Consider the following 26,528-nt stretch of genomic DNA (forward strand, 5'->3'; position numbering starts at 1 on the left):
CTCGAACACCTTAAAACAGGCTACAAAATAAATCTGACGTATTTATTTTCTCGTTCAAATTTGACTATGGTGAACATAAAAACAATATATATATATAATATTATAATATGTTTTAACTTGATCGGAAGTGTAAAAAGCATAAAAACAAACAAATCGTTTTCTTTCAGTGCATACTTTTCGCACAGGCTGTTGAGAATATCTTCCAAAATAACGCTTTGTTATAGTCTTCACATTTCATGTCAATACCCTTTCAAATAAACGTGTCCTTAATCGAATCGGATGAATATGTAAAAGTATGTTTGAGGATAGAGACAAAGAAATGCCTTGAAATACGTGTTTGGAGGATACGCGTGAATTGCACAAGTTTTGCAGATGAATGAAATGATAAAAGCATAAAGCTCAACCCTTAAAAATACACGCATGTATAAAAAGGAATCTGAGCTGTACATCATTTTAATACGTTATGAGCAGCCGATGTAAGACCCTCGACAAAGCCAATAAAAGTTCTTGAATCTTGACAGGCAGAGATAAACCTGGAAGGTCTGGTTTGAGTCTTTGTAGCTCGAAGCCAACAGAGCTCTCTTTCTGTCTGTGTGTGTGTCTTCATGTCTGTCTTTCTCTCCATTTCTCTTGATAGAGAGATACCAGCCAGGAGGAAGTATCTTTCTCTCTCCCCTCTCGACCTGTCGATATCCCGATGGCAGTTCGCTCTTTATAAAAGTCACAATTCCGTCCTTTTAATTGATTTCTCATAATTAACTCAGTGTGTTTATCGATTTCCACTCGGCGGCGCATCGGCCTCTCTGTCCGGGAACACACTGGAGGCTAACATCGGGCCTTATTATTTTCGCGTTAACTGAAGGCGAATAAATATTGACCGGATTCGATATCAATTAAAGCACTAAATAATCCCGCGGTTCTCGCGACGGGTGGAGAGGTCATCGGAACGAAAGAACGCATGCGTGTGTTTTAAAGCAGGAGTGTGTGGAGGCACCTTTTCAATGGGGAAAATACTTTTTTTACAAAGATGTGACTTAAGATTCGAGATTTGGGTGGCAGATGTAAGAAATCAAACTGGGAAATACTGGACTGATACAATATTTAAATGGGACAACATTTTTCTCAATGCTCTATTTTAGGAAACAGACAAAATCTAGCTAAACCACAGACTATGTCTATAAAGACTCCTTTTCTCTAAAAAGCTCAAATCGAATTACTCTCTTCCCTCCAGACAGTCAGTCATGACAGAAAAACGGTTCATGGCAGGATAAATGCCCCTAATTCACAGTGTGTCTCATTGGAGAGATCAGTGGGTCAATTTTGTGTGCATCTATTTGTGATAAAACAGGATTTTATCAAATGCACAACAATAGGACAAGCAAGAGTGAATGGTGGCATTGAAAATGCTGCTTTATAAGGCGTATTTGTAGACCATCTTTTATCCACAGCCACAGTTCTGTCTTAAAACGTGAGTTTTAGCTCAAAAAAGCAACAGAGATGCAGAACTGTACAGAGAAAGAGTCATAAAGGAGGGGAGTGAATAAAGAAGCCACGCTGGAGAAAAAAAACGAGGTGAGCGGAGGAAGAAATAGGCTGGTGTAAGAGTGGATCAGAGGGGTATACGAAAACGCGGATGGAGGGAGGGAGGGATGTAGAGGCCCCTTCTCTGTAGAATCAAACCCCTCATGAATTAAACGCTTTAAGGCTCTGAATAGGAGGCACGTGCAGCAGGGCCTCAGAGAATAAAGAGCCCTTTTCCCATCTGGCTCTTTCGGAGAGAAAGAGTGAGTGAGAAAGAAAGAAGGAAATCAGGAGAAAGTAGAAGATCAATGTGCATGATATGGTGTGATATGGGCGCGATGCAAAAAAGATCTGATATTAATATGTGGACTTAAACTTGAGAAGCACATGTACACGGACACAGTTGTCATCACCCACCTTAAATCTAAGCGACTTTTTTCCTGCATCCCTCCATTTCTCCTTCACCACACTTTCCCTGTTATACCCAGCATCTTAGCTGTTTCCATGACGACCGAGTAGACACTGATGAGGAAGAGGGGCACATTTGTGAGGGTGGGACTCCACTTGATGGACATTGGCACATCTGAAATTTATTGTGAACCTGTGTGTGGTAGATTTTTATAAATCTACATGTATGTGATAAACAGAAAAAAACAAGTTTAATAATCACTTTCATACGCTTAATTGAATATTTTATAATATAAAACCAACGTTGTCCATATTTGCTTTTAATTGCACGATCCTGGTCTTAATGATTCATCTTTTATGTTATTTAAAAATAAATCTTTGATCAAAATGTATTTTTTTGGCTGATGTCTTTTCACAAGTCACAATCCAATTTTACTTTGTTAAATATCCTTTTTACCCAGAATTGTGTTACATTACAGAATTAAAAGATTTTATGCCTTTATGCAAATACACTGCCCAGAAATTACCCACATTCACATCAGCTTCTTACAAAAATAAATGTAAAACAAACAAGTTAAAACAAGTCAGCATCAGAAACATATAAATGACTCAAAAAAAATTATATTTACAAACAGAAAGGGAAAATGTACCTGCACTGAGCTCTATTGAAATATTGAAGACTTCCTTTTCTTCTTTCTTTAAACCTTAATAATTCAAAGTCAAAACAAATCCTCCAGAAACCAAATGCATCTTGTTTTCTTTTTCTTTTTCTTACCTGCTGCAGTATTTCCACTAGCGTCAGTGAGGTTAACAATGGATGGCTGTATTAAGCTTAGGTCTTGAACTTCTCAATGATGAAAGCAATGGAATATGACCATATGAAAATAACACAAATCAGCCCCTTTAACCTCTTATCTGGGCTTTGCTAAAGCTTTTATTTCACATAGACCACTGCATCTGCCACCCGCCCCTCCGAGCCGCTCCACTTGTATTTAACCTCTGGAAATTCTCCCATTTTCCGCCTCTGCTCAGCTCTCTACACTGGCGCCCAGTCACTGCTGGAATTAAACCCAGGACACTCTTACTGGCCTGCAAAGCTGTCAATGGCCCGTACAGCCATTACCTAAAATCCTTCATTAAACTGAACACTGCTGTCTGGTCACTGCGATCAGATGCTTCTGGTCGCTTAAACCCGGAATCCCTCAACTCCTGCTCGACCAAGTCTAGAATTTTCCATCATTTCTCATCATGGTCGCTCAATGGAATCATCTCGAAATATTAGAGCAACTGACCAGTTAAAATCACATGAAGGAGAGGAGATTCAACACCACACACACACACACACATGAAAATTAACCATAGTTGTATTGTAAGTAAAGTAATCATGTGGTTTTATTTTTGCAGATTGGTTATCATTTGATGGTCAATTTGTAGATACTATGGTTTTACTACAAATACCATAGCTCAACTGTGGCAATTGCAATAAAACCATGATTGATTTTCTTAAAGGTGTACACACTAAAATTGTTGATGAGGTCAGTGCGTTTTTGACGCATATTAGGCAAAATATATTAAACAAAGATTCACTATTAAACATCATTAAAGTTATTTGCTTAAAGTTTTAAGCCTAACATGACTTTATATAATGTAAATGTATTATTACAGACTGTAGATGTAAAGATGCCTGGTTATTATGTTATCAATAATTTCATAAATGTTCATTTATGTCTGCGTAATTTAAGCGTGACATTAATTTGCTTGATGGGATTTTTGCAACTTCGACACTAATAAACTGAAGTTAATTAACATCTGAACTGATTCGAGATGATCCGACATTATTGGAAAATGAACCATGGTTTTATTATTGTAGGCAAAGAGAAGTAAACACGGGTGTTTGCATTTGTATTCGTTTTACTAGTAAAATATACCACGGTTGAAATACGAATATAATAATAAATAAAAACAAAACATTTATACCACAAAACGTGCATTTATAGCAAAAGATATACACTTTATAAACGCTGTATAAATAGAATACAGGAGAGCTTTCAAAAATCTAATAATAGCAGTGCACTTGAACTTTGTGTAATTTAAAAATGCATAAATGTGTGTCGAAGTATCACCTAAATGAGAGGGTTTACTCTGACCTGAGGAAACCATTCAAACCAGTGCTCGAATATAACAGGACCATTATATATATATATATATATATATATAAAACTCTTATCGAGACGTCACAGAATTTGTGAGTGTGGGCGCCATCTAGCGACGCGAATGTTTATATACATGGCAAACGGTGTACAGTATGAAATGTTGAAGAGACAGCAAATGTACTTCTAGGGGTCGATTAGCTCCAAAAAATACAAATAAGAAATAAAAGGCAGGTGAAGCCTTTGACACTTTGATGGTAGGATTATCGGTCTTTAACGTCTCAGTTTAACTATTGAGCTGCTTCGCTAAAACTTGTGGCAAGGAGCAAGATCTCATGGGATATCTGATTGTATAGAGTATGCTGGAGGATCCCTCACCTGCTAGTGGAAGGAGAGGAACACACCAAAATCTTATCACATCTAGTATCACCATATCGAGTGATCTGTTTTATGACTTCCCATCCCCACCTGCACACACACACGCACACACACACACACACACACACACACACACACCAACACCAAGAGCAACTCCACATCCACAATTACTCATCACCCAAACATTACTGGTCAGCCACATGACCCCTCCCCCTTCACCCCCCCTCCCGTGACCCTGACGACCTAGGCACCATGGCAACCCTGTGACCTATCCAGCAGTTGCCAAGGAGACAACCTTGGAGCACATCTGACCATTGCCCCCTCCCTTCCCCCTTTCTGCTGAGACGAGGCAAGCGATCGATATTCTATCACACAGAACAGTGGAGCGCGAGAGAAAGAGAGAGAGAGAGAGAGGGGGAAAGGGGGGTGAGAGAGAGAGTGAGAGAGAGAGATTGGGGTCTGCATTGAGCAGAAAGATTAAAGCAGGTAGGACAGCTGACAAGGGGAACGTTGTGTGTGTGCGTGTATCATAATGAGGAGCCATATTTCTGTTATTTTGGAGAATTGGCTTCAAGGCATGTTTGTAATTCTGTTTTTAGGTGTGGTTTTGTGTGTGTGTGTGTGTGTGTGTGTGTGTGTGTGTGTGTGTGTGTGCACCTCTTCATCATCAAAATGAAACAGCGGCTGAATGTAACCAGGGAATTCATCAAAGACTTTATTGCAACACGCATTTTTCTTTCTCTCCTTTCTTATATAAAAACAAAAACTGTGTGTGTATATACATCTCTGCACACACACACAATATACTGAGCGTGTATGCAGTACATATATAAAGCCTGTTTAAATATATAAGTGGTTATAATGGCCGTTATCTGTATGTGCAGACACTCATTTATTGGGGTGACCCACACCTCTAGGTGATATGTGTGTCAGAGAAAGCAATTTTATTTTATTTATTTATTTTGTGCAGGAAATACAGGATCTATATCACCACCTCCTTTTTTGAAACAATATTGAAAATGAAACTTCCTTAAAATAAAACACGTTACAAAATGATTGGTGATTTCAAGTTAAATGTTGATATGTGTTTCGTGAAATTATTTTATGAGAAGAATCTATATTGTCTACCACATTCAGCCCCAAACTCATGGAAGTTATGAGAAGGAAGGACATTAACTGTGGAACTAAACTGGTAGACTAACGTCATTTTAGGACTAAGACTAAAAGAGCCACGCCAGGAACACTTCTCACAATATCTCATTAAACATTTCACTTATTTTGTCGTGTTATTTACATGAAGTTATTGTTATTTATTTATTATTAAGATGCGTTTCATTGACTTCTAGTGAAATATCAAAAGAACATACCCAGATGATCTTGCACCTCAAATTAAGATTAAGATAAAAAAATTTTTAAAGATCTCAAAAACATTTAGATAAAACATATTTTATCCATGAAAACAGTGAATTATGTTTTGGTACTTTTTGCAATGTGACATTAATTTCATGAAGAAATTGTTCACAAATGTTCATTACTGCAATGTGGAAAAAAGGTAAATTAATTATACATCAATCCAGTTTTCGTTGATCTGAAGTTAAACCAGTTCTCATCTTCATTAAAAAAAATATTATTTCTGGATAGCATAGTTTTACCACCTCAATATTGTAATGACGTATTTTGGGGAAAAATTCTTATTCAAAGAATAGGGAAAAATATCTGCGCTTCAGTTCTGCAAAAGCATTTATTGACCTGAATTTTGTTATCATCTGAAACATGACTAAATATTGTTATTGAAAGCAATGACCTGAAAGCGTATTAACGAAAACAAAATGTAATATTAATGAATATATAAGATTTCATGCCAGTCCTCAAACACATCAAACAAACTGACGCCAAGCTGATAAAAGTGAGATCCATCTTTTTTATTTCATTTTTCCTGTTGTTTCACGCACTGCAACATTGCTTTTATCTGCACTTATTTAAACGATGAAATCAGAGTGAAATCTCTTTTTCCTAGGACACAGAAAGATTGTATTTTCTTTTTTAACAGGGGTCGAGGGAAAACAGGGCAACGGGGCGGGCGGGGGGGAGAGGAGGAAGGTTTCATCACATCGTTCACAAACAGACAAACGGACGAAGATGGACAGGTGGAGGGTGGGGGGGGGGGGGTTTGGGGCAGTGCGGGATAAAGGGGGACGGATAGAGGGAGTGAGAGAGATATAAAGAGAGTGAAAGAGTGGCCGTGTGCTTTCTCGTGTCTGAGACACATTTCTAACATAAAAAAATAGAAAAACATTATGAATGGTTCGTAAAAACAACACTTCAACAACAACGATGGGGAATTGAACAGCGGGGTGCAGGTGTCTTGATTCTTTTCCCCCAGCAGAGGACGACATTGAGCTGATGGAAATGAAACAAATCGGCTATTTGTTTGCATCCGAGAGGATGGAAAAGGATTTGTACCAGAGAGACATCGTGGCAGTGTTTATACAGGAGTCCCTGTAGGCCGTGACGGTATCTAAACACAGCTGCCGGGTTTTGAGACGTTATGACATCCATTACAAATGCTAACAGTGTGTTTAACAGTATCGGTAAACCTCACAACGGTGATATTGGCAGATTGTAAGCTGTAGTCTTTGGGCATCAACATAAAAAAAGAGGATTTGTTTGTTTTCGTCGGCTGTTTGGTCCTCTCATTTTCTTTTATCGGTATGGATGAAGTAGCGTAGTTGCTTCTGTGTTGGTGGTCTCGTGATAAGTGATGGACAGATTAAGATGAAGAAAGAGAGAGAGACAGAGTGAAAGACGCAGGAAGGGAACGTGAGGAAATGAGAGAGAATCGATGAGCGAAACATTTGACAAATTAGTAGTATGTCTCCTTCTCCACCCAACCTGGAGTGCACAGCAAAGAAATGCAGGAAAGAAGAGAGAAATTGCCCATAATTAATAATCATTAATTACCGAAAATGATAAATGTGTTTCTCAACGTGCATGTGCGATGTGATAACATCCTACCTCCTGGGTTCCGACGCAGAATCAGTTTTCGAATCTCATCGTAAACAAAGATTAAGAAGCTGTAAGGGAACGCACAGAACCACCAGCTGGGCCTGTGAGAAGAAACGAGAAGAAACAGACGTACAGTCAAGGGAAAGGTAAACACACATCACAGTTGCTGAAATCTCTCTGCAAAGGTTGGGTGCGTTTCCTAATGTTTCATCAGAATGTCAGCGTGCCACTAATGCGTTGTGCTCACTTTAGAGGGTACATCCTAAGAGCCACGTCCATGCCAGGGCAGTAGGACAAGAATGCAGCGAGAGCCGTCTCCTCAAACAGACCAAAGATCAGGATTTTATTCCTATAAAGAATAAACAAGCAAAACATGCATTCATTACAAATCAAAAGCTAAAGCGACAAAGACTATAATCTTTATATAGTTTTGTACTATATTTATAATGGTGTTAGGTTTAATATCTGTTGGCACAATGATACTGAAGTACTGACCTCATGCCCTGCTGGAACACTGAATTACGGCGGGTTTTGCAGATGATCACATCAGCCCACTGCACAACCACGATACTGACAAAGAAGGCGGTGTGGCAGGTGAACTCCACGATCTTCCTCTGCTCATACGTCTGAAAGAGAGAGAGAGATTTCATATTTTAGTCAAAGGTTAGAGTCTCTTTATCCTTTTTACTTCACAATGTTTTTCCCACATTGTAGAATAATAGCAGTTCGTGGAAAGTTTGTAAATCAGTCCAAACCAAAGTTTTATTTTGGCGTCTTTAGTGTAGTCCCCCTAAACCACGCTTTTGTTTTGGCACTGAGATCCTGAGATGCTTTTTAAACCGTTTTAAAGGAGTTCCCATCTATTCTGGGTCTTTTCTCCATTATTCAATGCATTTCATTAGTTTTGTATTAAAAGACATGCATGATGTTGGATATATTTTTGGTCTACAGTACATTTAAACAAACGCCTGAAACGTTTTACAGCATGTACTGTGGTATAAATGTCTATTCAGATTTTTCGAATGTATACATATAATTTCTCCTTAATAAACTCCTGTAGCCCTTCGTAAAAACAATAAATGTCACAAAACTGGAAATCAACAGCTAAGATTTGGAAATATGAATTAGCTCTTGATATTTCTTAATGTTAAATCAAAGTTATGTGTAGTTTTGATCATCTGACGGAGCGTAATTTAGGCATTTATGTTACATACCCATTGCTGTCCGTAGCTGTCCTCCAGGTCATTGTTAGAGCGATCGTCCCAGTTTAGCCTGATGCCCACCAGCACCTTGGGAAGAAAGCCATTCTCAGCCAGAATGACGAAATAGCTGAAAAATCCTCCCAGGGCTTGAATCATACCTACATATACAAACAGGAGACAGATAGTGAGGTGTCACTTTTTACCGTGGTTCATTTAGATCAGTGGACACATTTACAAAAATAAAAGCACTTTTATACGTAGCACTGGACTAACCGATCTGTCCGTAGGCGATGCTGATGAGACGCTCATTGACCAGCTTGTCTCTGGCTGGGTTACGGGGCTGACGCTTCATGATGTCACTCTCGGCTGCTTCATAAGCCAGTGAGATTGCAGGTACCTGACAGGGAAATTGATAATTGGTCAACAAAAATAGGCCTCATAACTACAGAATCTAGAATAATCTTTCATTATTTTTGTAAATAAGAAGTGAGCCTCACCATGTCAGTGCCAAGATCGATGCAGAGGATGGTGATGGTTCCAAGAGGAAGAGGAATGTTGACCAAAATGAAGAACAGGAAAGGAGTGATCTCAGGAATGTTGCTGGTCAGGGTGTATGCGATGGACTTCTTCAGGTTATCAAAGATCAGACGACCTGCGAAAGAAAAGAAACCTCAACCTCAATGATACCTACGTCAAAATCTCAATCCACAAGTTTTAATTCAGGTAAAAATATTGACTTGAATATTTTCGTATCTCTCGCTCTCACCTTCCTCGACTCCAGTAACGATTGATGCGAAGTTGTCATCCAGCAGGATCATGTCCGCAGCCTGCTTGGAGACGTCTGATCCGGAGATTCCCATGGCAACGCCGATGTCAGCTTTCTTCAGAGCGGGAGAGTCGTTCACTCCATCACCGGTCACAGCCACAATGGCACCCTAAGAACCCATGAAAACATTTCAGTACTGAAAAAATCCATTTCGTTCCATTAAGAATTTAATAATCAGTTTTGTAAGACTACATTTGGATTCCATAAAGAATTTGTAAGTCTATCGTGGACATTATTAACAGTGTGTAAGTAGAGGTACACGTGTGTGTGCGCACCTGTCTCTGGCAGCCCTCCACGATGATGAGTTTCTGCTGTGGAGAGGTTCTGGCGAACACAATCTCTGTGTGATTCTTCAGCACTTCATCCATCTGGTCCTGCGAGAGATCTTTTAGGTCTGATCCGTGGATCACGCAGGCTTTGGCGTCCCTGAGAACACAGGTATGTTATGTCGGATAGAAAACGGATTCAACTTCTTTCCTCGAATGGAAACCAGGAAAATCTCATACCAGTACGACACAAAAGTACACCTGCATTCATCGCACAGATAAAACACTAAATACAAATATTTGATATGATATTATCTTGAAATGAGATTGTGCACCAATTTTTCAGAAAGAATCTTAATATCTTTCAGTCTTTAAACATCACAGGTTGTCTGGATTATATTATCTACCCAGTCAGTGTGTTTCCATACGTTACCTGGGGTTGACCTGACTGACGGGAATATTAAGCCGAGCGGCAATGTCTTCCACCGTCTCGTTCCCCTCAGAGATGATGCCGACACCTTTAGCAATGGCCTTGGCCGTGATTGGATGGTCACCGGTCACCATAATGACTTTGATACCAGCTGAGCGACATTTGCCCACAGCGTCGGGTACAGCTGCCCGAGGAGGGTCAATCATAGAGATCAGACCCACGAAGCACAGGTTATCTATGGTGAAGTTAATGTCGTCCGTGTCAAAGGCGAATCCTTTGGTGTATTTGTCATTGGGCAGTAACAGGTGGCAAAAACCTGGATGGAGGAGATACAGTTTCATTGGTTTAAGTTTCAGTCATGTTCATTATGATCTGATGGCTTCTGATGGTTTTAAGAGCCTGATGGGTTTTCTTAGGCCTTAAAAAATTATCTGAATATTTTTAGAAAAATGATAAAAACTTTTTTAGATTTTGAGGGTGTGATATTTTTAGCCTTTGAAAATCTGTGTTTTTTAAGGTTAAGGATTTGATGCTACTTTTCATTTTTTAGCTTTGATGCTGTAATGTTTTTTTTTTTTTCATTTTAAGGCTCTGAATTTTTTTATTTTGAGGATTTTAACCAAGTTCGATTTTTTAGGTTTTAGGGATCTGATGCTATTTTTAAGGTTTTGAGGATCTTGTTACGGTCTGGCTCGTGTTAAAGCCCGTAACATAAACAGGGCGGCGGACAACAAAAAAGAGTTTTAAACAAATTATAGTTTATTAAAAATAACAATTTAGTTTTTGTCTAGCTAAAGATTATTTTCGAATTAAATCAAAATCAAAAAGGCAAACAAAAAAGGGGTGATAACCTTAAAATAATAACCAACCCAATCCCCTCTACCCATAACTATGTCCCAGGCGTACTAAATAATCAGATGAAGCCACCAAGTGTTTTATTCTGTGTTTTTCTGTAAACTCAGATTTTTATGTCAAAGAATGTCAAAGAAAAGTAGTTTTTCTTCTGATATACAGAAGAAAACATATTTAAAACGTGAAAACGTTGTTTATAATAAAAGGTAGAAATTCAAATCACTACTTTTGGCAGGCCTGGTAAAGTCATATTTGACTAAAACAACTAAATCATTCTTACCCAGCACTCTTTCTCCCAGTCCTCCCAGTTCCAGGTAAGCGTTCTGGAAAGCCTCCTTCAGCTCCTCGTCCATCGGCTGCTCTTTGCCCTGTTGCAGGATGGTGGAGCAGCGGTCCAGAATGCGCTCTGGTGCTCCCTTCATCACCAACAGGTAATGATTCTCGCTAGATTCATCCATCTCATGTACTGATAGCTGGTTTATAAAAACATCAAAACACACGAGAATGAGTTTAAATGACAAGATATTTTGTTAAAGAGCTGTTTTTGTTTGTTCAGCATCAGTTACCATCATCTTTACACAACTGAATCTGTATTGAAGGGATTTTAAATCAACTCAAAATTCAATGCTTGATTTATGGACGGATATAATTCCTTTTTTAATTTAAGGTTCACCAGATGTAAAATATTCACAAGGAACCTGGTATTTGTTGGTGGAGTTGAAGGGAATTTCGGCCACTTTCTTGTACTTTTCCCTCATGGCTTTGACGGAGCCGCAGGACAGCTCGATGCACTTGAGGAGGGCGGACTCAGAGGCGTCGCCTGCGACATCACGTTTTTGGATTGGCAGAACATCTTGACCCGCCTTAAACACGGCTCGGTTACACAGTGCTGCCACACGGGCCAGAGACAACCAAGTCCCAGAACTCTTATCAAAAGATGCACCTGATACAGACAGAGATCACAGTTCAGTACAACACAGTTCGACATAAATTGGATGTTTTATGCAATAATATTCCTTTGAATACAATGTTCACTGTCTGTCTGCCCACCCACCAGACTGATCTTCAGTGGTGTCTGCTTCGTGGATCTGATTGTCAAACCACATGTGAGCGACCGTCATGCGGTTCTGCGTCAGCGTGCCGGTCTTATCCGAGCAGATGGTGGAAGTGGATCCCAGAGTCTCCACGGCCTCAAGGTTCTTCACCAAGCAGTTCTTACGAGCCATACGCTTAGCCGTGAGGGTCAGACACACCTGAGATCCAGAAAGATAGACGGAAACCGAGGAGAAGAGATACCAACGCGTGGGTGAGACAGAAGTTGAAAGGAAAGAGAACAAAGCCAAATCTTAGTGAAGCGACAGGTTGTTGTCGTGGCACAATGCAGAGTCGTGCATTAATATAACAGATTGTTAAAACAGAGGGTCTGCAAAGAAAAGCCAAAACACAAATAGAGAAAGCGAGAGAGTGAGGCCAGAAACATATTCTACTGTAGAAAAACACAGACGTGAACCCTTGACCGATGCGTTATAAATGTAAAGTCCTGCATTACATACTTAATGGCACAGTTCGGCCTAAAAAAATGATGTCATTATGTATTCAACCCTCATGATATTCATGAATGACTGTCTTTCCTGTGCAGAACACAAAACAAGATATTTTGAAGAATGTTGGAAAACACAGACCCATTGACTTCCATTATATAGTCACAAAACCGCAGAGACATTTCTCAAAATATCTTCGTTTGTGTTTCGCAGGATAAAGAGTCACATACAGGTACTGAAGGACTTTAGACATGTGAATTCATCTGTCACTTACAGTAGTGCCTTTGAAAATCTGTTTTAGAAAGGTTAAGGATTTGATGTTATTTTTCTTTTTTTTTATTCTTAATGCTCTTAAGTTTCTTTATTTTGAGGATTTTAAGAAAGTTAAGACGTTTCTCAAAATATCTTCTTTTGTGTTTCACAGAAGAAAAAGTCACATACCGGAACATATGAAGACATGTGAATTCATCTGTCAAATGATGTCAAAATAGGTCAAATAGGCAGGCTGCGTGACATCTCCAAAAACCTTAATATGTTCTGCATAATAAATAGCCTCCGTACACATCTTCATAGATAACAATCTGCGTGTTCACACACATGCGTAGATGATGTTTCAGGCCTTAGTTTTGTGGCACAGCCAGAGGGCGCATGCTAAGCCCCCATGCACAGCCAAGCACAGCGAGCGTCTCTATCTATAAGGGTGCCAATCCATTCTATCTGGCAGCTGCTAGCTTGCAAAGGCGACTAGAGATATCACAGTGTAATACTTTCTCAGATTGTCATATTGGCCTAGGCTTTCAACAGTAGGTGTCTGTAAAAGAACACAGGAAAGAGAAAACACAGAGAGACAGAAATAGAGTCGGCATCACAGATACACACGGTTTGAGAGAGGGAATATAGTTATACTACTTAAGCCTTAACTGACACATCATCACAGACGAGAAGCCACGACACAGTTACACTGATCAATACAGAACTTTACAGGTTTACACAAGTACAGTACAGGTAACAGATACGCATGGCGTACAGACGCATGGGGTGTGTTTGGAATGCGCTACTGGTAATACTACAGCGCTGCATGAGCCCCGAATCAAAGCCGGAATCCTGTGACCTGATCCGGCTGGCATCATCAAATTGTGTAATGTTGCCGCAGTCTGCATACTGTTTGACACACTTTAAAAAGTAGCAAGCAGCGCATTAATATTCCATTCAAAACACGCCCGTGGACAAAAAAACACAATCACGCACATAAACTCACAAATTCTCATGAATAATAACAAACATAGAGAGCACAACACCAGACAAAACACGCATACGAAATTCACACGACAGACTAACAAAGAGCAAAAACAGAATATGAGGAGGGAGAAACACAGTATGCTCACAGTCACGGTTGCCAGGAGTCCTTCGGGCACGTTGGCGACGATGATTCCGATGAGGAAGATGACAGCCTCCAGCCAGCTGTAGCCCAGGATGATTGACAGGATGAAGAAGGACACGCCGAGGAACACGGCCACGCCTGTGATGATTTGAATGAAGTGCTCGATCTCCTTGGCGATGGGGGTCTTCCCGGTCTCAAGGCCAGAGGTCAGAGTAGCGATGCGGCCCATGACGGTGCGATCGCCGGTGCAGACGACAATCCCACGAGCGGTACCTGCACAAGAGGTACGGTTACTATGGTGATAGCATCACGTTCAAATTTGACTGTTAGACAAAGAGAACATGTTTAAATGTATTTATTAATTGATTAATTCCAACCCTTTTATATAAGCTCTGACTAAATAGGTTTCTGACAAAACAACTATAAGAGACCTTTCCATATTTTCATTTGATCAGCATTTCTAGATGTGTCGTCTCCATTCCAGTTAATTGTCTGTTGAATTTCAACAAAATCAAACCTCAGGAGCGACAAAAGCATTCAACAGCAATGATTCCGATGAGGAAGACACATGAAAACTGATCAAAAAAATCAAGGTTATCACATAAAAATAAGTGTTGAACTTTTCCTAAATACATGTAGAAACATTACTGTTGTATTGCTTAAAAGTGAATATGTACTTTTCTTTGCAGGTCTGTAAAAATACAGAGCATCTCTTCTGTTATTTTGACCTGTTTCTCCAGTTTTTATTTGTTTCTCACGCAAATAAATGCGTTTACAAAATGCATACAGAAACAATATTTTTATTTTAAATTTGGGAGATATTGTTAGTATTTCACAGAATGAAACGAAAATTATAATTTTACCTAAACATACGTAGATAAATCATACATTCAGAAAAACTGAATATGGTCTTTAAAATGTGGTCTCTTTTTTTTCCGCGACTGTATTCATTTACTAGTATCATTTACTGTTCTTTTTATTTTTCCTACTTTTTCCTTTACACTTGAGAACCATGATAGCTATTAATTTGATTGCTTGGTTCAATTCATGAAGCACTTTGTCCAGTAGGGCTATGAAAGACAAGCATAGGTGTAGACCCCTCAATCTACCACAAGAGGGAAGAAGAGACTTATGGTGGAGTCCAAATCTGAAGGGGAGGGCTAGAAGGGATACAGCGATGACCGGAAGTGATGCGAAATCTCGCCATAAAATTACAATAAATTACATTAGCTAATGCCTACGCCTACATCTAAACCTAACCTAACCTTACAATAATAAAAAATGGTAATTAACTGATGCGGTATTGAACTGATGCTCATGCCCAGTTGAGGTCGCTGTATCCCTTCTAGCCATAACATTCTGAAGAGCATTGTCTGAGTCACGAACATATGCAACCTGTCACAACTTATCAAAACAACAGCATCGCTCAAGTGACGTGCTGAGGCGGTTGCATTTCAACTGGGGAATGCAAATCACATATGAATCCTGTGATAAACACCTTTCATTCTAATGATACATTGGTTGGATTTGTTATCTGTAATGTTTATAAACCATATGACCCAAAAAACAGAATGATTTTTTAATAACCAACTTACGAAACACTGAGGAGAAGAAATTGACTGTCATTGTAAAATAGTCATGTAGGTGTTTAGCCGTAATTCAGTAAGAGCTAGATCAAGTAAAAGCGTAAGAAATGTGTGGAAAATACAGTGAAAGGGAGGGTGTGAGCAATCGTGTGGGCATCGCAAAAGTGAGAGCCTGTTGTCATGACAACATCTTTCCACTGTGGCTGTTTTGGGCAAAAATGACCAGGATGAAAAGACAGATAAGGGTGGACTGAAAAATCCAAAATCGATCCGAGAGGAAGACGACATTAAAAATGGAGAAAAAGAAAGATAATGTCGTGCAGGAGACAAAATGGATCAGCCATGCTGCTGCCATGACAACCGTACCCTCAACGCAGTTGGTGGAGAAGAAGGCGATGTTACGGGTTTCCAGAGGGTTGTCATGGGTGCAGTCGGGTGACCTGGTCTGGGGCTCCGATTCACCAGTCAGGGAGGAGTTGTCGACCTAGAAAATAATAAAAAGTATTCATTCTAATGTTTTCAAGCTCAATCAATCCGTCTCTCCGTGTATTTGTCCATCACATGTGATCTATCTATATGATAAACAGGCTGCACGGGTGTATAGGAACCTTGCATCCGTGTGCAGAGATGACTCTGAGATCAGCAGGGATCCTGTCTCCTCCCTTCACCTCCACCAGATCTCCGGCCACCACCTCTTCAGCATTTATCTGCAGCTTCTCTCCTTCGCGGATCACTAAAGCTTGCTGTGGGATCACAGACACGCAGAAGTTAAGACCTGTTAGGACTTGTGCGGGTGACGGAGAGATTAGAGCAGTATTAATAAACTCATGAGGGTTCAGCATCTCAACGGTAGGAGATAATGAGGATTACGAGAAGAGAAGCAAACAGGAGATTAAGATGATTTAAGTGCTTCAGTAATGTTGCTTGTTTAGCTTTATATTGTGTCTATCGTTCCTCGAAGGCGAGAAATCGACAGCTATAAAAATGCATGCACCTTTGTGATATTTACATTCAAAACAAACAGTTTTGTCTTCCTTTTCCATTGGATTCAGAGTATATTAGGACTGGAATGTGGTTAAACATCAGTCCAGCTTGCATTGGATCAGAGGAGGTTGTGTGCTGTACCTGGGGGACCATGTTCTTGAAAGACTCCATGATCTTTGAGCTCTTGGCCTCCTGGAAGTAGGAGAAGCAGCCAGTGATGATGACCACAGCGGACAGCACGATGCCCAGATACAACTGGAGAAAGGAGATGAACGGAGAGCAAGTTAGCATCCAGCATCTTTCCGATGACATTAAGGTTCACCTATCTGACCTTCCATTTAATGTGGTGTTGTAATGATATTCGAGTTCTCACATTGTCTCCGGCAGGCTCGTCCTCCGTGGCAGCCTGGATGGCGTAGGCCAGAAAGCAGAGGATAGCTCCGATCCACAGCAGGATGGAGAAGCCTCCAAAGAGCTGTCGGCAGAATTTGACCCATTCCGGGGTGGTGGGGGGCGGGGTTAGAGCGTTGGGACCATCACGAGCGAGATACTCTGCAGCTTTAGCGTTGGTCAAACCCTTTAGAAGGAATAAGAGTCAGAGAATAGAACGAGACAGGGGGGATCGTTTCAGGGGTCCTGTGAAATTCACATCGACAATGCACTGCCACTAGAGGGCGATAGTAACTTATCACACACCTGTCTAGACTTTAAAGTGTGATCAAAAATACTGCAACATTTCAAATTGATTTTTAAACAACACAATACTATTGTTTTTACATGTATTTTACATGGTAAAATTAAGAAACCATTATACATTTTTATCAAATCAGCATTTCTAGATTTCCAGTCCAGTGTCTATTGAATTCTGACAAAATCAAACCTCAGGAGTGACAAAGTCATCCAACAGCATGACAAGACACATGAAAACTGTGATAAACAGGTTATCACAAAATGTTTTACTTTTCCTAAATACGTGTACCTCACATGTACATATTCCTGTTGCTGAAAAGTGAATATGAACTTGTTTTCTTTGCAGTATTAGAGGTCTGAAAAAATAAAGCATATTTTCTGTTATTTTGACCTGTTTCTTCAGTTTCATTTACTGCAAATAAATGCTAACAAGACCTACATTTTTATTTGACATTTGAAAATATTGTTAGTAGTTTACAGAATGAAAATACTTAAATGCATACCTACAAATAGTAAATTTAGAAAAACTAAAGAAATGTATTTTTTCCACGGCTGTCACGTGAACAGTTCCTTTAAGAAACTTGTTGCTTCCACAATACTTCTGAAGGTCTCAGAATGAAATTAGTCTGTTGCTGTAAAAAGGATTTTATAAATAGCTGAATATTAAAAGCTTTATCTGTATAACATGACATTTTAAAGTCGAGTTAAAAGGTCTGATCTGTCTTTACACTGCTGATCTGAGAAACTCACCTGCACAATGTCAGTGTTAAACTTCTGGCACACTTCCTCAATCGACATCTTATGTTCTGTCTGGAAAAAAAACATTCATGTAAATATGCGCAGTACATAAGAACATGTCTTTAGTTTCAAAGAGTCTAAAATTGCATGAATAACGGATGCGGGGCAATAAAGACACAACGTCACGAGGACCAGATCATTTGAGTACATTACGTAACTTTTCTGTACAATTCTGTACTGAAGATGATCTGATGATCGCATGTCTGCAGATATCATCTGATATTTTCCATCGCTGCCCGGGAAAGGCTTACAGCTATGTGAATCGCTTTACATTTGACCATGTTTTAATGTGCCCGTGTGTCTGTCTCACCAGTGGTACTTCTTTCTTTAGGTCATCCAAATCTTTGCTCGCCTTCTTCTTGGGTGACTCCTTGACATCCTTGTCCTGCGTGGTCGCCACGCGGTAACTGTCTGACCGTCCATACTGAATAGACAAGATTTCAGACTCCGTAAGTAGTTTGTCTAAATTATAAAATAGCAATGCAATAGCTTGTTGAATAATGCTTTTGGAAAAGTTTGGAAAATCAAATTGAGCTATTATATTCTTTTTAGCTGAAATTTAAAAAACATCCGTTGCCGGTCTCTATCTGCATCAATCTGAAACTTTGACAATACGTAACTGCCAGACATTGCATTATGTTCAGGTCTGATGCAGGCATTACTATTGTACGACGATACAATAAAAACACAGTAGGCTAATATCTCATTCATAACTCTGAATATCTTTGTAACCGCAAAGCTTATCCAGGAACCCTGTGAAGGACATGGGGGCGGTGTGTGTGAGATCCATTAAGGGGGGTCCACTGCGCTTAATTCCACGCTAGTGCTTTTCATTGATGTGGCATCCCCTGATGTGCCAAGTGTGACCTATTTTTGCTTGCAAACGCAACCAGAAGGCATTACGATCAAATCCATCATCACGATACACAAGGACATAAAGACTTTAATGTGCTATGCATTAAAAGTCTCTGATGCTTCTGCATAAAGGTTGTCACACAATGACTAGTAACTTTATGTACAGCAGATGGATTCAATGTTGTATTCTTTCTGCATTAAATTTCAATCTGCATTAAAAATAGCTTGCACTCTTATTTACTTGCATGGTTTTATTTCCCCCAAAAATCTGTAAACAGTAAACTTGCGAAACAAATGGAAAAAAGACCAAGTTTGTGACGTCTTTGTGCCAGTGTGCTAAAACAGTTTGACCATCTGTCAAGGGTTCCCTCTTTATATCCTCTGGTCGAGATAGTGATGTAGGATTAAGACTGTTTACTACCATTTGGATTAACCTACTGAACAAACGTAATCCTGCTCTCTCTCTCTACACTATTACACCTCTTCATACATTCAAATGCTCCTATTAACTCATTATATACTCTTTATATTGTCTCATCCTCATTCACACCTGCTATTTCATATCTAACATCCTGTACATCTAATCAAGTGTATATGACAGAGCGGCCCTATAAACAGTACACTGTGTCCTTGCTGTATTTTCATTTTCAAAAACATCCTTGTGCGCTCTCGTGTCACCGTCACCCCGACATCAGACGAGAACAAATGTTTCAGGAACATTTTTTCATGGTACTAGTCTATGTTGGCCAAGAACTTGTTACATGCACTCTTCCAAACGTCTTTCTCTGTGTTCATAAGAGCAAAGACATTTAGCTTGAGCGTGTGTGAATGATGATGAGGATTTTTTTGGGGGGTGAACTGTCCCTTTCAATAACGACCAAATGCTATTGAATGACATAAGGAGAGGATGAATTATGACAGAATTAATATATACTGTAAGATATGAACAAAACGGTTGTTGGTAGTTGAAACACGGTTGCGTGTGAGATTGACAAACAGATTTTCTTTCTATCGCTGTCCAAGTCTTTAATCTAATGAGGTGACGGAGACACACTGTGTAGTGTACACACTAAAGTGTATTAACAATGTGCATGAGAAAAGAAGATCCTTATAGCTAAATCGTAAAATAAAAAGACAATAATACATAACTAAAAATGTATAAAAGCTGACAAGAGGCCCAGGATCCCATAAGCCAAATGGATAATTAAATGTTAAAGTGTACCACATAGCACTAGGAATGATGAAATGATGGTAAAAGTGTGGTGGGTGTTTGATTTAGGCTACACATACTCGGTGGACATAAACGACTCAAGACTGAAAATTCATAATCCTATTTGAATTTGGCTATTTAAGTAGATTTCTACTGTATTACTATAATTTACTATGATCAGTCATGAGAATCTAAAAAAGGGAATGTGTTTTTGAGATTCTACCTACTATGCAACATTTATCTCACTTCTCATATATAAACTAATCTTTAGCTATAACGTCATAATCCTTGGCTTTCAATAGTTTCAATACATGGAGCTTTATCGAAGCACACTGACAGCGGTCAAATCCTGGTCACTGTGATCGGCTAAACATACTGTAGGAAACCAACCTTGACAGGGAACAAACAGATGCTATCGACATTTTAGGGCCAATCAAATCAGCTTTCTGGCTGACCTTGAGGGTCCCACAGGATATGACATCATGCTGGCAACTACAGCAAATTGACCGGTAGCCTGTCTGCAAGCTTGGCTGCATCTGACCTCGGGAAATAATTAATTAATTCGTTACATTTATACATCGCTTTTCTGGGCACTCAAAGCGCTTTACATTGAAGGGAGGAATCTCCTCAACCACCGCCAATTACACATGTGCAAACCACCAATTACACATGTGCAAACATCACCAAGTGAGAATGAGCTATCGAACGGCGTCCATTACACAACCAGCTATTATAAGACATTATTCACAACCGACCAAACGGTGAATCATTAAACACACGCATAAACCCAACAGACTGGTAATGTGCTGATGCATCAACCATGCAACATACAAATCGGTTTAGCAAGTGAATCGATATAAAAATATTTTTTTCTCAAAACAAAACGGTGGAAGACGTCACAAAATCTCAAATACCAGTGCTGAACGTAACGTTACCCCGGAAGATTTAATGGCCCGTCACACACCGCGTCTCCAAGACACCTCTGCTATTGTAAACACCTGTAGTCTCCTTGAAACCTACAGACGGGCTCCAGTCCCAAAGGCATCAGAGTCGCCCTCCAAAAAACATTCACGTCATTCTAATTGCTGACAACCTCACGCCCCTGAGCCTCCTACGAGAGGTTCGCTGCTTGACACATGGTGACCCCGGGCAACTGCACATTGCACCCTATCCCAACTCCACATTCAAAATGCAAACAACGCAGGTCCGGTTTGTTCGCACAACTGCACCTTTTTAGTAGGTTATTGGGAAATTTCATGCATGCAGAACATTATGCACATCAATGTGTACTATCAAAATTGCTAAATTGTAGTGTGAGTCCAAACCCTCCAGGAAACGTGTATCTAGTAGCCTAGTCCCTAACCAGTGCACCTGAGCCACAATGCCTCCTCAAGGTGACACCAGGTAACCACCTGATGTTACCTAACCATCAGACACTCAGGTTCCATCTTGCCAGTCATAGTCTCTCCAGTCGTAGACCAATCGATCAAAAGCGCGTGGGAAATCGACCCCGCACTCGGCGCAGAATGGACCAATCGCTATCCATGTTTCCTCTCATTGATCAGTTCGCGGTTTGACGCTGTTCATGACATGACCACCGACGTCAGCAGGTTAGAACGACATAGAACCCGCTATGCAGATTATATTCAGGCCGCAAAGATGAACCGTCGTTTGACGGGAGCGGTGGCCTCGCGCCTCTCCATACGGCTGAGCGCGCGTCACGGCATCGCCATTTATTTTGACTGGTTAGTCTCTCTTGATAAGGAATTCAGATGTAAGTTTGGGGTCACGGCAAGGTCGCAAAATAACACGACTCGGAGGCGTTCGGTGTGACGCTAAATCTGACACGTTCCGAATGGGACCCGCAGACATCCGTTTTGACGCAGATGTGCGCGGTTCGTTTGACCGATGTTTAATTATTGTGCCGAAGCGTTTCTTTGACTCCCAACAAGTTTTTTTTGTTGGGCGGTCGATGCGTAAGGAGTCGGTCCAGATGCAGTCATCCCAAATCCGCACGCCCCCGCCCCATCTGCGGTGAACGCCTTTTCATTTAGGGGACTGATCGAAATTCTGCGCAGACGCTGTTGACGTGAAGATCATCTCGGAATCATAAAATCAAAGCAACTTTTAATTAAGAAATATTAACAAATTGATCGTCGTTTAAATGAATAGGATATGTGCGTCTATATTTGACATTAGAAAAATCTCAGTGGCAAACATATGACGTCAATAATACACATTATGCCAATCGATTGATTTCAATTCACGTTTTTGTTTAAAGGGATCGTGACGCAACGTTGCCGCTGCAGACACGAAGCCTCCGATGTGGTCGAGCATCTATTTCACAATGTCAAATATGTTTGCACGGGCATTCGAGTTACGATGCCCCAAGACGTACCGATAAACATTTGCTTGCCATTAACAGTGCGGGGCAATGCACGTGAAACAATTGTGCATCATATAATAAGGTATTCATCATCACATACGGACGTTTTCATGCTCAAAAAGGCCCAAACATGCTTTAAATATGAATTCCATTCACAATGTTAAACGGAGATTCTTACCCCCATCTTGGAGCCGTCGGTCGGTGTTCCGTCTATTAAACTGCGTTAAAGTGGAGCGAAGAATCAAAGCGGATAACGATATAGGCAGCGTTCAGCGAGCCTTTTCTAATGGACGTATAGCGGTGTATTTAAAGCTATATACACTTGCGGTTCTCATGTATAATAATGCACTGGGTCTACATGAAGAAAAACATAAAGAATGGGCCAAGCTGCATCGGTTGTGCATGCGGCTGCTTTTGATTTAATGGCTTCACTGTCCTTCCGCCCCAGTGACAGAAGCGGCGGTACACACCGCGTATCAGTCCGCTTGTGAAAGTAGTTCAGTGGACGCCTTGTGCATGCTTCAGAAGGGGATGATTATTTAAAGTATGCAAGAAATGTATTTAGCTCAATTGCTAAACATCACCTATTGCACAATGCACAGACTAAGGCATCACAAAATATTTCACAGAAAAATGTTGACCAATGGTAATACTATGGTGTTTTTAAATGACCCACAATGTACACACGATACTCTGTAAATACATATACATACATATTCTTTATAATATCTAGCGGAGCGGAGGCATACACGAAGTCCTATTCAAAATAAATGTTCTTAACGTTGTGATGTGTTTTCACTCCGCGAAACACCCATAAGCCCTGCCAAACTTATTTTGATTCTCAGCACATGTTCCCAAAGATTATCCAATATAACGGTGTTATCTGAGCCCTGCAACTTGCTGAATCTCAAATCTGTGTGTGGGTGTGCAGGCAAGACGGAATGAATGGAAAAAGCACAGAGTAATAAAACGAAGGGAAGAGAATGGATTGTTGCAATACTGTGTGTATATTTAAGAAAAATATTAAAATGTATGAACTGTTATAAATGATTTCAATTATTGGTAAATATGCATCAAAAGATTTCCTAAATACAAACCCGATTCCAAAAAATTTGGGACACTGTACAAATTGTGAATAAAAACAGAATGCAATGATGTGGAAGTTTCAAATTTCCATATTTTACAACATAGATGAGATATCAAATGTTTAAACTGAGGAAACACATCAAAAAAGTTGGGACAAGGCCACCCGGATCTTTCTTCTACGCAGCCATGATGTTGTAATTGATGCAGTACGTGGTCTGGCATTGTCATTTTGGAAAATGCAAGGTCTTCTCTGAAAGAGACGATGTCTGGATGGGAGCATATGTTGTTCTAGAACTTTGATATACCTTTCAGCATTGATGGTGTCTTTCCAGATGTGTAAGCTGCCCCTGCCACACACATTCATGCAACCCCATACCATCGGGGATGCAGGCTTCTGAACGAAGCGCTGATAACAACTTGGGTTGTCTTGTCCTCTTTAGTCTGGATGACATGACGTCCCAGTTTTCCAAAAAGCACTTCAAATTTAGATTCGTCTGACCACAGAACAGTTTTCCACTTTGCCACAGTCCATTTTAAATGAGCCTGCGCTTCTGGATCATGTTTAGATATCGCTTATTTTTTGTCCTATAGAGTTTTAGCCAGCTACGGCAAGGTGGATTGTGTTCACCGACAATGTTTTCTGGAAGTATTCCTGAGCCCATGTTGTGATTTCCATTACAGTAGCATTCCTGTAAGTGATGCAGTGCCGTCTAAGGGCCCGAAGATCATGGCATCCAGTATGGTTTTCCGGCCTTGACCCTTACACACAGAGATTGCTCCAGATTCTCTGAATCTTTAGATGATATTATGTACTGTAGATGACGATAACTTCAAACTCTTTGCAATTTTTCTCTGAGAAACTCCTTTCTGATATTGCGCCACTATTCGCCGCAGCATTGGTGGAATTGGTGATCCTCTGCCCATCTTGACATCTGAGAGACACTGCCACTCTGAGAGGCTCTTTTTATACCCAATCATGTTGCCAATTGACCTAATAGGTTGCAAATAAGTCCTCCAGCTGTTCCTTATATGTACATTTAAGTTTTCCAGCCTCTTATTGCTACCTGTCCCAACCTTTTTGGAATGTGTAGCGCTCATGAAATCCAAAATGAGCCAATATTTGGCATGACATTTCAAAATGTCTCACTTTCCACATTTGATATGTTATCTATATTCTATTGTGAATAAAATATAAATTTATGAGATTTGTAAATTATTCAATTCCTTTTATTTATTCACAATTTGTACAGTGTCCCAACTTTTTTGGAATCGGGTTTGTACAGTATATAAACATGTATGTATGTTTGTGTATTTATAAGTACAAACATAATATGCACAGTATGAAACACAAACTTTTATTCTGGATTGCAATTCATTCTTTGACAGCCCAAAATTAATTTGTTTTTAAAAGAGATCAAGCATTAAAATGGTTAAATCCAGAACATTGCTAAAACCACACCATCCAGATACAGAGCTAAAATCCCTAAACCTTCATAGTTGTTGTAAGCAACACAAGCTTTACATTCACTTCATTTGGTAAAAAACGAATTACAAATTAGCTGACGGCATCCAAGCCACAGTATATTTCTTAACATCTGTCCCATTTTAATTTCATCCTCCATCAGGTCCCCATAGCAACCGCTGCTAAGTAACCTTGCCCCAATCATGGCAGTAACATATTGAGAGAATGATTGAGCTGGAGGTGGAGATGTGGGGTTGAAGGACATGTTTAATTAACCCCATAAAGCCTAATTTAAGCAAATACTCATGAAATTTGATTTCTGAAGGAGTTACAGCCAGGTACAGAGACAAATCACTCAGAATAGTATGAAAATGCAGTTGAAAAGTAAATGTTAATAGAGGTTTTGCTTTTTCCGTGCTCTATAAAACCTGGAGTTAGTGGTCAAATTTTTTATAGATAAATACCTTATTGATGCATCAATGGTTGAGTGCTTTGTATGAGAGAAATCAGTTTACTGCCACAGTAAATAATATTTTTTGCTAAAACTATTGCTGTTCCTGTTGAAGCGGCCACTTTCTGTATCAAGCTGTTGTTAAAGCTCAAGTTTGTAAAACTACGCATGCATGGAGAACATACAGTAAGGTCATGTCACTTGTTTTGCAGTGTTTGATCAAAATATTAAAAACCACCAAAACCCATTTGGTCTGGCTATGTTGGCTTCGATTTTAGGGAACAGCACACATACGGAATGTTAAAGTGAAAGTGATAACAGGCATTGATTGGAGTTCATCCGAACACCATACGTGTACACCTCAGGATTTTCTTTGGATATCCTTTAAGCCAAGTGCTTAGTGGTACATTTAAGCCAAGTGCTTAGTGGTACCCATGAGTACCTGCAAAAACATTACAGACTTCAAATGGTTCATCCAGTGTAACAGAAGGGTTTTCTTAAATATTGACCTGAAAGGAAGGCTCCTGCAGTGCACGTATGTTTTTATAGGACCTTTAGTTCTCCCACAGGGTGCAATTCAGATATCTGATATTGAGTGTACTGTCCCACACTCTTAAAGGAATAGTTAAACCCAAAATAACAATGGTCATTGTTTATTCACCTTCATGTGGTTCTAAACCTAACAATGTATATTAAAAACATGTAATATTAATAATGCAACTATTCCACAACAAATGTAAGATGGTCACACTTCCGCTCCCAATAAACATGACTTATGTGACTCTCATAGTCTCTCTCTTTGGATTTTGCCTTCTTCTGTTGGGCTTCTTCCCCTTTATGCCATAGTATGTTAACAAATGGTCATAGTATGTTACCAGATGTATTCATAAAAATGAGGCATGAATATGGACCAATAATATTTTCATAACAGAATATGTAAAGGAAATAACCAATTCTTGCAAATAAACCACCTATATGTTTACGGCATTTAAATGTCAAAAAAGACATGAAATATAGACAGAATTATCATTAATCTGCCCATTATCCATTCCTTTAAGT

General features: G+C 39.7%; 1 protein-coding gene across 1 annotated transcript; it reads right to left on the reverse strand.

Annotated features, from left to right (window-relative positions):
- Positions 1 to 6,360: 6,360 nt before the first annotated feature.
- On the reverse strand, positions 6,361 to 22,908 carry atp1a3a (ATPase Na+/K+ transporting subunit alpha 3a). Its single transcript, XM_079485183.1, has 21 exons — positions 22,649 to 22,908; positions 18,330 to 18,443; positions 17,972 to 18,031; positions 16,905 to 17,108; positions 16,673 to 16,786; positions 16,156 to 16,290; positions 15,914 to 16,031; positions 13,966 to 14,234; positions 12,094 to 12,292; positions 11,738 to 11,982; positions 11,320 to 11,512; positions 10,191 to 10,503; positions 9,767 to 9,917; positions 9,432 to 9,600; positions 9,163 to 9,317; positions 8,939 to 9,062; positions 8,678 to 8,823; positions 7,959 to 8,089; positions 7,711 to 7,812; positions 7,473 to 7,564; positions 6,361 to 7,349 (listed from the first exon to the last, which is right to left on the reverse strand). The coding sequence occupies exons 1-21, from the start codon at positions 22,652 to 22,654 to the stop codon at positions 7,321 to 7,323; spliced, it is 3,069 nt and encodes a 1,022-aa protein (XP_079341309.1). The 5' UTR covers positions 22,655 to 22,908; the 3' UTR covers positions 6,361 to 7,320.
- Positions 22,909 to 26,528: the final 3,620 nt, after the last annotated feature.

This window comes from Barbatula barbatula (genome assembly GCF_947034865.1).
Source record: "Barbatula barbatula genome assembly, chromosome: 21".
Lineage (NCBI taxonomy): Eukaryota > Metazoa > Chordata > Actinopteri > Cypriniformes > Nemacheilidae > Barbatula > Barbatula barbatula.